At 40.0% G+C, this 13,628-nt stretch overlaps 1 protein-coding gene and 2 pseudogenes across 1 annotated transcript; all 3 read left to right on the top strand.

Moving 5' to 3' along the window:
* Nucleotides 1–1,777: 1,777 nt before the first annotated feature.
* LOC109090201 lies at nucleotides 1,778–5,581 on the top strand (annotated as a pseudogene).
* A 131-nt stretch (nucleotides 5,582–5,712) lies between these two features.
* LOC122137482 lies at nucleotides 5,713–8,455 on the top strand (annotated as a pseudogene).
* A 3,389-nt stretch (nucleotides 8,456–11,844) lies between these two features.
* Nucleotides 11,845–13,483, top strand: LOC122137483 (peptidyl-prolyl cis-trans isomerase-like 3). Its single transcript, XM_042724767.1, has 6 exons — nucleotides 11,845–11,995; nucleotides 12,163–12,237; nucleotides 12,327–12,420; nucleotides 12,619–12,686; nucleotides 12,914–13,032; nucleotides 13,206–13,483. Exons 1-6 carry the CDS (start codon nucleotides 11,993–11,995, stop codon nucleotides 13,330–13,332), a joined length of 486 nt encoding a protein of 161 aa, XP_042580701.1. The 5' UTR covers nucleotides 11,845–11,992; the 3' UTR covers nucleotides 13,333–13,483.
* The last annotated feature ends 145 nt before the right edge of the window (nucleotides 13,484–13,628 follow it).

Raw genomic sequence — 13,628 nt, 5'->3', positions numbered from 1 at the left:
TACAAATGACTTGCTTCTTGCATCAGACCAAGGCTGCATCTCATTGCTAGTTTTACTTGATCTTAGTGCTGCGTTTGACACCATAGATCACCGACATACTCATAGATAGATTACAAAACTATACAGGTATCCAAGGGCAGGCTTTAAGATGGTTTAGATCCTACCTGTCCGATCGCTACCACTTTGTTTATCTAAATGGGGGAGTCATCTCATTTATCACCAGTAAAATATGGAGTGCCACAAGGATCTGTCCTAGGTCCTCTGCTATTTTCAATATACATGTTGCCCCTTGGTAATATCATTAGAAAATACGGGATTAGTTTCCACTGTTATGCTGATGATACTCAACTATTTATCTCAACAAGACCAGGTGAAACTTCTAAATTATCTAAGCTAACAGAGTGTGTTAAAAATGTAAAACATTGGATGACCAATAATTTTCTCCTATTAAATTCAGATAAGACAGAGATATTACTTATTGGACCAGAAAACATTACACAGAATCTTGTAGATTACAATTTGCAACTAGACGGATGTACTGTTACTTCCTCTACTGTAAAAAAATCTGGGTGTTATATTAGACAGTAACTTGTCTTTTGAAAATCATATTTCCCATGTTACAAAAAACAGCATTCTTCCATCTTAGAAACATTGCCAAGCTACGAAACATGTTACCTGTTCCTGATGCAGAAAAGCTAGTTCATGCATTCATGACCTCTAGACTGGACTATTGTAATGCACTGCTAGGTGGTTGTCCTGCATCCTCAATAAACAAGCTACAGGTAGTCCAAAATGCAGCGGCTAGAGTCCTTACCAGGTCAAGAAAATATGATCATATTACCCCCAATACTACAGTCTCTGCACTGGCTACCTATTAAGTTCCGTATCAGTTACAAAATATTATTACTTACTTATAAGGCCCTTAATGGCTTCGCTCCTGCGTACCTAACTAGTCTTCTACCACGCTACAACCCATCACGCTCCCTGAGGTCACAAAACGCTGGACTTTTGATAGTACCTAGGATAGCAAAGTCCACTAAAGGAGGTAGAGCTTTTTCGCATTTGGCTCCCAAACTCTGGAATAGCCTTCCTGATAATGTTCGGGGCTCAGACACACTCTCTCTGTTTAAATCTAGATTAAAAAACACACCTCTTTGGCCAAGCATTCAAATAATGCATCTCATAATTTTGGACTGCAGTTATATCTGATCAAATGTGCATTATTATTCTTTAGCTTGGGTTAAATGAATTAATTTTACTTGGCTGGAACAGCAGCTACGCTAATTATGTCTCTATTTGTTTCTCTGCTTTGCCACGGGATGAGCTCCAGTCTGGATCCAGAACACCTGAGAAAAGATGACGCCAGCCCCTCAGAGGACCTCAGATGATGCTAACCCAGAGACAACATACAGAACTACCACATTTTGCTATAAGTTTGATTGCATAATTGCTGTTAATAGTGTTAATCGTCTGTTTGTTTACGTCTTTTTATTGATTTTTCTGAACATTTCTGCTATATGCACATGAAATGACAGTCACCACTGATAAGCTACTACTAAATATTGTAGAAACTTAATTTTCTGTAAAGTTGCTTTGTAATGATTTGTATCGTAAAAAGCGCTATACAAATAAACTTGAATTGAATTGAATTGAATAATACATATGATAAATGAACCATTAAATAATGTTGCTGGGGTAACAAGAGTGCTTAGATTTAAAGTCCTTAGAAAAACAGAAAAACAGTTCTGAGCATTCAGGTTGTGCTTCCCGCTCCAGTCCAGTGAGGGGCGGTACGAGATGTACAATGAAGCCCAGGGCACAAGCCAAAACTCAGTTCGCAGTGCCCTCTAGTGTAATAAACTGATTATGAAAAATACGTTTGATTCCTGCAGACTACAGTGCAATTTGCGCTGTTTGTCTTGGTTAGTTCACTTTCCTCTCTGGCAGTCCGAGCTCACCGGCGAACACGTGGAGCAGAGGCGGCAGCACACGGCTGGGTGAGTAACGCTACATGATCCTGTCAAACTCGATGAGTAAAACAAAGACACTCTGCCCTTTATACAAAGACAAGCAGCAAACTAACAATTACACAGGCAGTCATTCAGGTGCTGAGCGACGAGTCTCATGATTATTCAGAGCAGTACGGTGCCTGTTTGTTTGTTTATTATTGTTTCCGTGCATTAATAATATATTGACTGTAAACCGTGGGAGACTCGAAATCTCAAGCTGAGAGGATTCTGAAATGAACTGGTTTAATCCAGTTGTCTCGTCTCTTAGTAGTCGGTCAACATCTTGATTATTATCTCATCATCTTTGGAATATATTGTCCACTATAATGTTGTTCTTAAAACCTCTGTTATTAGGATGTGTTAGCTAGTCTTAGATAAGCACAAGTCAGTTATGTCACTCATTTAACCACAATGTTTAAAGTGAATAGAAAGAAAAAGAAGTTTTCAACCTGTTCCTTTTTCCTCAGGGAGAAACTAAAATTGAAGCTGCTTAGAAATGGCTCCCAGACAAAACATATATTAGACATTGTATTGTATGCTGTTTTATCACGACAGGATATCGGCATCCCATCCTGACAAAAAGGACTGTGATGAGTGGCACTTACTGACTGGACATGTGGACTGTTAGGTCAGATCCAACAGAGGAGACACTGCTTCAGACACACTGCCCTGGCTTAGACAAACAGGATTTGAACCCTGGGGTCACAGACTATAGCCAGAGGAGACAATTCTTCAGTGTTATTATCGGAAATGGCTAATAATAGATGACAAGAAAAGCCAGAGTGTTCTTTTGGCGGAGTCTTCTTATGTAGCAGCCACAGCCGGAGAAGACAGCCGTCCTCGACTTTGGTAAAATATGTTTCAAATGAAATTGACATTCAAGGCGAGATTTAAATGTATAGATGTTTAATGACCATGCCAATAATTAAATTTCAGGTAAATCATGATTCCCATAACTGAGCTGCGCTACTTTGTGGATACGCAACCTAGGTATCGCATCCTAAAGCCATGGTGGGACGTGTTCACAGACTATTTATCGGTGGTAATGCTGATGATCGCCGTATTCGGGGGCACGCTTCAGGTCACGCAGGACAAGATGATCTGCCTGCCCTGCAAGTGGGTAGTTAACAAGACCTGTAGAAAGTATTTCAATGGCACATATTCTGTGCCCTTGACCCTTGAGCCTCAAGGAATCCAGTACGATCTCGATCGCCACCAGTACAACTATGTCGATGCTGTGTGCTATGAAAACAAGCTTCACTGGTTCGCTAAGTATTTCCCATATTTGGTGCTGCTGCATACGCTCATATTTCTGGCTTGCAGCAACTTCTGGTTCAAGTTCCCTTGGACAAGCTCTAAACTGGAACATTTTGTGTCTATCCTACTGAAATGTTTTGACTCGCCGTGGACCACAAGAGCTCATGTCTGAAACCGTCGTGGAGGAAAGCGACCCCAAAGCACTGGTGAAAATGAACGGCTCCTTCGATAAGAAGGCTTCGTATGTGAGTGAAGACGTCGAGGCGAGTGTTCCCATGCTGTCGACGACCAGATCTCGTATAGAGCAAGGAATCGTGGACCACTCTGAGACTGGTGTCCCTGGACAAAAAGGAAGGTGAACAAGCGAAGGCATTGTTTGAGAAGGTGAAGAAGTTTCGGAATCACGTTGAAGAAGGCGATATAGTCTACCGACTCTACATCCGACAGACTATCATCAAAGTTGTTAAGTTTATTCTTATTATCTGTTACACCGGCTACTATGTCCACAATATTCAGTTCAGCGTCGACTGCAGCGTGGACATCGAGAGTCTCACTGGTTATCGCATGTACAACTGTGCCCATCCCTTGGCCACTCTCTTCAAGATCTTAGCCTGCCTCTACATTAATCTAGTTATTGTGTACGGGATGATCTGTGTGTACACCCTCAGCTGGATGCTACGGCGCTCTCTCAAGAAGTACTCTTTTGAGTCCATCCGAGAGGAGAGCAGCTACAGCGACATCCCAGACGTGAAAAAACGACTTCGCCTTCATGCTGCATATGACTGACCAGTACGACCCCCTGTATTCCAAGCGGTTTGCGGTGTTCCTCTCGGAGGTGAGCGAGAACAAACTTCGCCAGCTGAACCTCAACAACGAATGGACTTTGGAAAAGCTTTGGCAGAGGATCACCAAAAAACTCCCAAGAGAAGCTGGAGCTCCCACCTGTTCATGCTCAGTGGGATTCCCAGACACGGTCTTTGACTTGGTGGAGTTGGAGGTCCTGAAGCTTGAGCTCATCCCTGATGTCACCATCCCACCAATCGTTGCTCAGCTTACTAACCTCAGAGAGATGTGGCTGTACCACACACCAGCCAAAATAGAGGCTCCAGCTCTTGCGTTTTCTGAGAGAGCACCTGAAATCATTGCACATCAAGTTCACTGACATAAAGGAGATTCCTCTTTGGATCTACAGCTTAAAGAACTTAAGCGAGTTGCACCTTACTGGGAACCTGAGTGCTGACAACAATCGCTACATCGTCATCGACGGTTTACGAGAGCTAAAGCGTCTGAAGGTTCTGAGACTGAAAAGCAACCTTACAAAGCTGCCTCAGGTGGTCATGGATGTTGGAATGCACCTCCAGAAGCTGTCCATCAACAACGAAGGCACCAAGTTGATGGTGCTCAACAGCTTGAAGAAGATGGTGAACCTGTCCGAGCTGGAGCTCGTCCGCTGTGATCTGGAGCGCATACCTCATTCCATCTATAGCCTGCACAATTTACAGGAGATCGATCTTAAGGACAACAACCTGAAAACCATTGAGGAGAGGACGTTTTGCCTCCAGAGGAACGTTGGGTGATGTCAAGTGATTTTGAAACATGACGATCTTCAAGCTACTCCCCTTCACCTTTACCAGTGAATATGTTCATATTCGTTTTGTTTCATATTACATTTTGAGTTGTATATCTAACCCAGATGACAACATACAGAACTAACTACATTTTTTGCTATAAGTTTGATTGCATAATTGCCAAGGTTAATAGTGTAATCGTCTGGTTTGTTTTCCGTCTTTTTTATTGATTTTTCTGAACATTTCTGCTATATGCACATGAAATGACAGTCACCACTGATAAGCTACTACTAAATATTGTAGAAACTTAATTTTCTGTAAAGTTGCTTTGTAATGATTTGTATCGTAAAAAGCGCTATACAAATAAACTTGAATTGAATTGAATTGAATAATACATATGATAAATGAACCATTAAATAATGTTGCTGGGGTAACAAGAGTGCTTAGATGCGATTTAAAGTCCTTAGAAAAACAGTTCTGAGCATTCAGGTTGTGCTTCCCGCTCCAGTCCAGTGAGGGGCGGTACGAGATGTACAATGAAGCCCAGGGCACAAGCCAAAACTCAGTTCGCAGTGCCCTCTAGTGTAATAAACTGATTATGAAAAATACGTTTGATTCCTGCAGACTACAGTGCAATTTGCGCTGTTTGTCTTGGTTAGTTCACTTTCCTCTCTGGCAGTCCGAGCTCACCGGCGAACACGTGGAGCAGAGGTGGCAGCACACGGCTGGGGGAGTAACGCTACATGATCCTGTCAAAACTCGATGAGTAAAACAAAGACACTCTGCCCTTTATACAAAGACAAGCAGCAAACTAAACAATTACACAGGCAGTCATTCAGGTGCTGAGCGACGAGTCTCATGATTATACAGAGCAGTACGGTGCCTGTTTGTGTTTGTTTATTATTGTTTCCGTGCATTAATAATATATTGACTGTAAACCGTGGGAGACTCGAAATCTCAAGCTGAGAGGATTCTGAAATGAACTGGTTTAATCCAGTTGTCTCGTCTCTTAGTAGTCGGTCAACATCTTGATTATTATCTCATCATCTTTGGAATATATTGTCCACTATAATGTTGTTCTTAAAACCTCTGTTATTAGGATGTGTTAGCTAGTCTTAGATAAGCACAAGTCAGTTATGTCACTCATTTAACCACAATGTTTAAAGTGAATAGAAAGAAAAGAAGTTTTCAACCTGTTCCTTTTTCCTCAGGGAGAAACTAAAATTGAAGCTGCTTAGAAATGGCTCCCAGAAAACATATATTAGACATTGTATTGTATGCTGTTTTATCACGACAGGATATCGGCATCCCATCCTGACAAAAAGGACTGTGATGAGTGGCACTTACTGACTGGACATGTGGACTGTTAGGTCAGATCCAACAGAGGAGACACTGCTTCAGACACACTGCCCTGGCTTAGACAAACAGGATTTGAACCCTGGGGTCACAGACTATAGCCAGAGGAGACAATTCTTCAGTGTTATTATCGGAAATGGCTAATAATAGATGACAAGAAAAGCCAGAGTGTTCTTTTGGCGGAGTCTTCTTATGTAGCAGCCACAGCCGGAGAAGACAGCCGTCCTCGACTTTGGTAAAAATATGTTTCAAATGAAATTGACATTCAAGGCGAGATTTAAATGTATAGATGTTTAATGACCATGCCAATAATTAAATTTCAGGTAAATCATGATTCCCATAACTGAGCTGCGCTACTTTGTGGATACGCAACCTAGGTATCGCATCCTAAAGCCATGGTGGGACGTGTTCACAGACTATTTATCGGTGGTAATGCTGATGATCGCCGTATTCGGGGGCACGCTTCAGGTCACGCAGGACAAGATGATCTGCCTGCCCTGCAAGTGGGTAGTTAACAAGACCTGTAGAAAAGTATTTCAATGGCACATATTCTGTGCCCTTGACCCTTGAGCCTCAAGGAATCCAGTACGATCTCGATCGCCACCAGTACAACTATGTCGATGCTGTGTGCTATGAAAACAAGCTTCACTGGTTCGCTAAGTATTTCCCAATATTTGGTGCTGCTGCATACGCTCATATTTCTGGCTTGCAGCAACTTCTGGTTCAAGTTCCCTTGGACAAGCTCTAAACTGGAACATTTTGTGTCTATCCTACTGAAATGTTTTGACTCGCCGTGGACCACAAGAGCTCTGTCTGAAACCGTCGTGGAGGAAAGCGACCCCAAAGCACTGGTGAAAATGAACGGCTCCTTCGATAAGAAGGCTTCGTATGTGAGTGAAGACGTAGAGGCGAGTGTTCCCATGCTGTCGACGACCAGATCTCGTATAGAGCAAGGAATCGTGGACCACTCTGAGACTGGTGTCCTGGACAAAAAGGAAGGTGAACAAGCGAAGGCATTGTTTGAGAAGGTGAAGAAGTTTCGGAATCACGTTGAAGAAGGCGATATAGTCTACCGACTCTACATCCGACAGACTATCATCAAAGTTGTTAAGTTTATTCTTATTATCTGTTACACCGGCTACTATGTCCACAATATTCAGTTCAGCGTCGACTGCAGCGTGGACATCGAGAGTCTCACTGGTTATCGCATGTACAACTGTGCCCATCCCTTGGCCACTCTCTTCAAGATCTTAGCCTGCCTCTACATTAATCTAGTTATTGTGTACGGGATGATCTGTGTGTACACCCTCAGCTGGATGCTACGGCTCTCTCTCAAGAAGTACTCTTTTGAGTCCATCCGAGAGGAGAGCAGCTACAGCGACATCCCAGATGTGAAAAACGACTTCGCCTTCATGCTGCATATGACTGACCAGTACGACCCCCTGTATTCCAAGCGGTTTGCGGTGTTCCTCTCGGAGGTGAGCGAGAACAAACTTCGCCAGCTGAACCTCAACAACGAATGGACTTTGGAAAAGCTTTGGCAGAGGATCACCAAATACACCCAAGAGAACCTGGAGCTCCACCTGTTCATGCTCAGTGGGATTCCAGACACGGTCTTTGACTTGGTGGAGTTGGAGGTCCTGAAGCTTGAGCTCATCCCTGATGTCACCATCCCACCAATCGTTGCTCAGCTTACTAACCTCAGAGAGATGTGGCTGTACCACACACCAGCCAAAATAGAGGCTCCAGCTCTTGCGTTTCTGAGAGAGCACCTGAAATCATTGCACATCAAGTTCACTGACATAAAGGAGATTCCTCTTTGGATCTACAGCTTAAAGAACTTAAGCGAGTTGCACCTTACTGGGAACCTGAGAGTGCTGACAACAATCGCTACATCGTCATCGACGGTTTACGGAGAGCTAAAGCGTCTGAAGGTTCTGAGACTGAAAAGCAACCTTACAAAGCTGCCTCAGGTGGTCATGGATGTTGGAATGCACCTCCAGAAGCTGTCCATCAACAACGAAGGCACCAAGTTGATGGTGCTCAAACAGCTTGAAGAAGATGGTGAACCTGTCCGAGCTGGAGCTCGTCCGCTGTGATCTGGAGCGCATACCTCATTCCATCTATAGCCTGCACAATTTACAGGAGATCGATCTTAAGGACAACAACCTGAAAACCATTGAGGAGAGGACGTTTTGCCTCCAGAGGAACGTTGGGTGATGTCAAGTGATTTTGAAACATGACATCTTCAAGCTACTCCCCTTCACCTTTACCAGTGAATATGTTCATATTCGTTTTGTTCATATTACATTTTGAGTTGTATATACACATTATTTGAATTAAATTAATTTGACAGACAGCATTCTGTCAACATCATTGGTCAACATCAGACAGCTGATGTTGACCAAGCTAGCGCCAACCAACGTAACCAGAGCTGCCAACTCTCAAGCATTCACCGTGAGACACACGCAATTGACTCTTTTCACACGCTTTCAAAAACTTGACCGCTCTGAATATAGTGAGTGAGTGCGCGCGCGGCGCGGGGCTCGCTCGCTCGCTCGCTCTCTCTCTCGCTCTCTCTCGCTCTCTCTCTCTCGCTCTCTCTCTCGGGTTCATTATCATCGAAGACATTTCAAGCTTCTTAGGTAATGTTACATTTTAGCATCAGCTTGGTAGAGACGGGCTTTGGTAGATAACAGGTGAAAACCGGATCGGATCTGTGGGTAAGTTATAGCTAGCTAACTATCAAACGCAGCTACGGTTAGCCATCGAACAGCCTTCGATACATTTCTATGTTATAACTTCCCGAAAAAAATACGCAAACATATAAAACAAACTTCTAGCGAAATACTAACAGCATCTTACTTACCAATCCAAAAGAAATGTTGCAAGTTCGGAGTCGAAGCTCATTTCTTTCAAGTCCATCAGTTGTCTCCAGCGATGGAAAAGCAGTGCCGATGTTTACTCTGTTTCGGCTCCTTTTCTTATCGGATTTGATTTGTGATTCCGAGCGCGGTTGCTTGACATCAGGGTCAAGTACGCCCACAAGCCGTGCGAGTTATTCGTGTATTGCAGGTTGGCTGGTGGGTATATTGCCCGCATACTGCCTCCCATGGCCGAAACTGGTATTACGACACCTGTCGGGCCGTGGCTAGTAATGCTAATGCTAATTAAGGTTGATATCTCTGCAGCACTATAACTTGACATTTTTTTAATGACATCATCGCCCTTATTTCTTTCTCATTCTTTTGATGCGTGTAGGTCATTTTTTGGATATTTTTACCTCAATTTTTACACATGGCACCTTTAATGATACCTCTGCTAAAGCTTGTATCTATGTAGCTTATGTAATTGCCACTGATGCAGATTTTGTTGTTGTTTACTTTTTCATGCATGATAATCAAAATAAATTTTTATTATTTTACTAGATAGCAATAGATAATAAATAATACATCAGGTTCAAGAAAAAGTGCTACTGCTCTTATGATGAGATGCAAGTAGTACATTCTTTGTAAATCCCGTTAAATGAATGTGAGTAATGTTGATTGTACTGTCACTCAACTTGGTTTTCTGATCTCTGTCCACTCTCTGCTTTTATTTTTCCTCATAGATTGAGGCACTCCCCTCGGAGTTGTTTCAGTGTAAGAAATTGCAAACACTGAACCTCGGAAACAACTGCCTGCAGTCCCTACCGTCACGGTTCGGGGAGCTCACCAGTCTGACACAGCTGGAGCTGAGGGGAAACAGGCTGGAAGGCCTTCCTGTAGAACTTGGGGAGTGCAGATTACTGAAGAGGAGCGGTCTAATTGTGGAGGACAGTATTTTCAATACTTTACCTTCAGAGGTCAAAGAGCAGCTGTGGAGAACTGACAAAGAGGCTTCTTGAAGCAGATGCATGAACCAGAGACCACTTGCCTATGTGAAGATTTTAAATGGCGTGAGTTAAATCCAGATAATGGAAAATTATACATGTTTGTTAAATATTTCAGGGATCATTAAAATGTTTCCTGAAAGACAAAAGGGAAAAAGTAAGTATTTCACATTATGGCATGTCATGTTTTATTATATCAAGACAGCCTTGGCATTTCTGTTGATAGACACTGAGGAGTGAGCAGATCAAAGTTTACATCAGGATTAAGGTGCTGTTCATTTTTGCCTTAATATACACAATACTATTCAGTTATTGTGTTTTATTATAAACATTATGACTACATTTTATACCAGTGTTACTGTGTAAGTGTCTGTGAAATCACTCTCCTATTCTATTCTATTGCCTCTTCTTAAATCCATGTATCTGTATGGTCGAAGTTACTATTATCTACAGTCATCTTAAATCCTTGTCTTTATTGGAAATTTGATAATGTGTTATCTGAGTATTTATGATTGCACAAATAATTTATGATGTGTGCATGTTTGCAGTATTTATTTAGTTGATGCAAAAACAAAGGCTAAGTACTTTTACAAAATATGGATAGTGATGTCTGTATCACTGTCTACATGTATTTCTTTTGTATAAATGCATATTAGTATTATTAATGTAATAGTGTTAGCAATATTACTTTTTCAAAGAAGTTGGAAAAAGCCTTGATTACATTATACCTTACAAATACAGCACTTTATTTTTACCTGTCTGCTCACTTTAAAATGCCTTGAGAATTATCAATGAATAATTTCTAATGAACAATTCACCCTTTGTAAAGGTAGAATATCCATTGTATTCAGTTGACAGACATGTAAACATTCACAGTGAAGTAGACCAGTACCCTCAACTTTGCACTAAATGTTTTCTGTTGCAGTTCCACTCATGTCATGTTGTTCTCGTGACAATCAGACATTAAGTAAAGTGTAATGTATGTATGCAATGCAGTTTTGACATTGATTGAATTATAACTGTAAGTGTGTGATGCAGGTTAATACTTTGTTACTTGTTTGCTTTGTGTAGGATTAACATAGCTATTTTGTTTCACCATTGTAATAGTCATATTCAATTTGTTGATATGATATGATAACTTTTTACTGTTGATCGGTTATTGAACATAGCTTGCATGTTTACCTCAAGTATGAAACAGTGTAGGATTTTAGAAGAAAGCTTGTTTGTTTGATTCTTCCTTGTGTATATATACGCACATTGGAAACTAAGCTAATAGAATTTCAGAAGTTATCTCAGGTAAGTGCTTTTCAACTTTGTACATCTAAAGCTTTGTCAAAAAAAATTTTTTATGAAAGTGTTATTATTATTTTTTTAACCAATATTACAATGTGTCCAGTGTTCAGATGTTTGTAACCATTTGATAAATTTATGGTTGACGACTTGATTATTTGTATTTAATAAATCCACTATTGTTTCCATTTTTTATTTATTTTTTGTTTGTTTGTTTTTCAAAATAAATGCAAAAGAGGAATTAAGTAAATGCTACAAAATGTATCAAGCCATACGGAGTGAATAAACACTCGGTTTTCTTCGTGTGTCAATAAAAACCACTGGAAGTAGTTTAGTAATTGTGTCGAATGTTTTATAACGAATACGTAATAAAGAATAACTGGATTATAGTTTGTCAGCTTTATGTGCTGTTGTAAACACTACAGTAGTAGCAGGTTACTTAAAACATTTACTCAACATTATTATAATTATCGTTACTGTTGTTAAAACTGTTCTTATTTATGCACAGACTGAGAAAAGGCCATTATTAAAAGCTAAATGGGAACCAATGTTTTTTCGTCATTCAGTTGCGTCGGACGTTATTCAGTGAAACACTCACTGAAGGCGGCTTGCTTGCGATACTGGACTGTATGTTTTAGAAAATGGTAAGATTGCTCTTTAGTTCCCTAGTTTCAGTTATATACCGTATTGTATAGAATACATTAGTTTAACGTTGCATTCTAAATGGGTAATTACTGATCTTATATTAATAAATATTTCAATGATTAAGTAATTCTACTTTATTAATGAGCGGAACTCCTTTATCTCGCAGGCTGTTACACTGAACACCGACCTTGGTGATATCAAAATAGAGTTGTTTTGTGAGAAGGCCCCGAAAAGCTGTGAAGTAAGACACGTTTTCAACACACAGACACATATCTTGAATAGGCGATATCGATTTTTCTATACGTTAATTCTCTTTTTTCCCCCTCACAGAATTTTATTGCACTGTGCGCTGGTGGGTTTTACAATGGATGTATTTTTCATCGAAACATAAAGGGCTTTATGGTCCAGACTGGAGACCCAACAGGTAACTGATCATGGATTTCTTTTCTTCCCTCTAACCCAAGTCTCACAGCTTTAGGTTTTAGCTTGTAAAATTAGTGAATGCGTTTCTTTTTTTTTTTTTTTTTTTTTTTTTTTTTTTTTTTTTTTTTCTTTTTTTTTTTTTTACCATCTCCGGTCAAGGTTTATTTGGTTGATTTATTTAAATTATGTTTTTCTTGAGGTACAGGCAAAGGAGGGACCAGTATTTGGGGAAGAAAGTTTGAAGATGAATTCAGTGAACATCTGAAAGTATGTATTGATATGAAAGTAATTTGATGTTTGTGTGGGAAAAAAATATCACATTCTATGTTTTAGGAAAACCTCTCATTAATCATCTAGTCTGCAAAAATAACTAACATCCACAGTATTCGGCACTGTAGTTCATCATGTCTGGAGCAGACTGACTTACAATGCAATTTAAACATCTTTTTAGTCTGATTTAACTTAATCTCCCTTTTAATGTCTGTCGAATGTAGCACAACGTCCGCGGTGTGGTGGCCATGGCCAATAATGGACCAAACACAAATGCATCACAGTTCTTCTTCACATATGCAAAACAGCCTCACCTGGACATGAAATACACAGTGTTTGGAAAGTATGTATCTTTTGCTAGTGTTTTTTATATATTCATTTATCTATTTACTTTAACATTTTTCTTCTATGTGATTGATCGTTCAAATAAAAAGCTAATAATTGTTTGCGTATTTAATGCTGTTGCAATTGTATCGATGGTAATGAATTGTAACACCAACTCATTCTTTGTTACAGAATTATAGATGGACTAGAAACTCTGGATGAACTGGAGAAACTCCCTGTGAATGAAAAGACTTTTCGTCCTCTTAATGATGTCCGTATTAAGGATATTACTATCCATGCCAACCCATTTGCTGGTTAATTGATTTCATTGTGAAACATTCATAATGCCTTGTTTTGTAAATATAAATATTTTGTGCTTTTTGTTTTCTTCCACACTGACTTGCCTCTGTTTTCCCCATAATCTTTTACATTGGGTTTTAAATGTATGGTATTTTAATAAAAATAAATAAGCTATTGTACTTAAATATTTTCTCTAAATTTATATAATTTCTCCTTGTTTTCTTAAGTGGTTTCTGTATAATTATTATTTATTCTGCATTGTATTTGTATGAACTACGATTTTGAAAGGCAAAAGTTAGGACTTCAATTTTGAAA

Source organism: Cyprinus carpio, chromosome B5, assembly GCF_018340385.1.
Source record: "Cyprinus carpio isolate SPL01 chromosome B5, ASM1834038v1, whole genome shotgun sequence".
Taxonomy (NCBI): Eukaryota; Metazoa; Chordata; class Actinopteri; order Cypriniformes; family Cyprinidae; genus Cyprinus; species Cyprinus carpio.
This window is presented reverse-complemented; position numbering and strand designations above follow the sequence as displayed.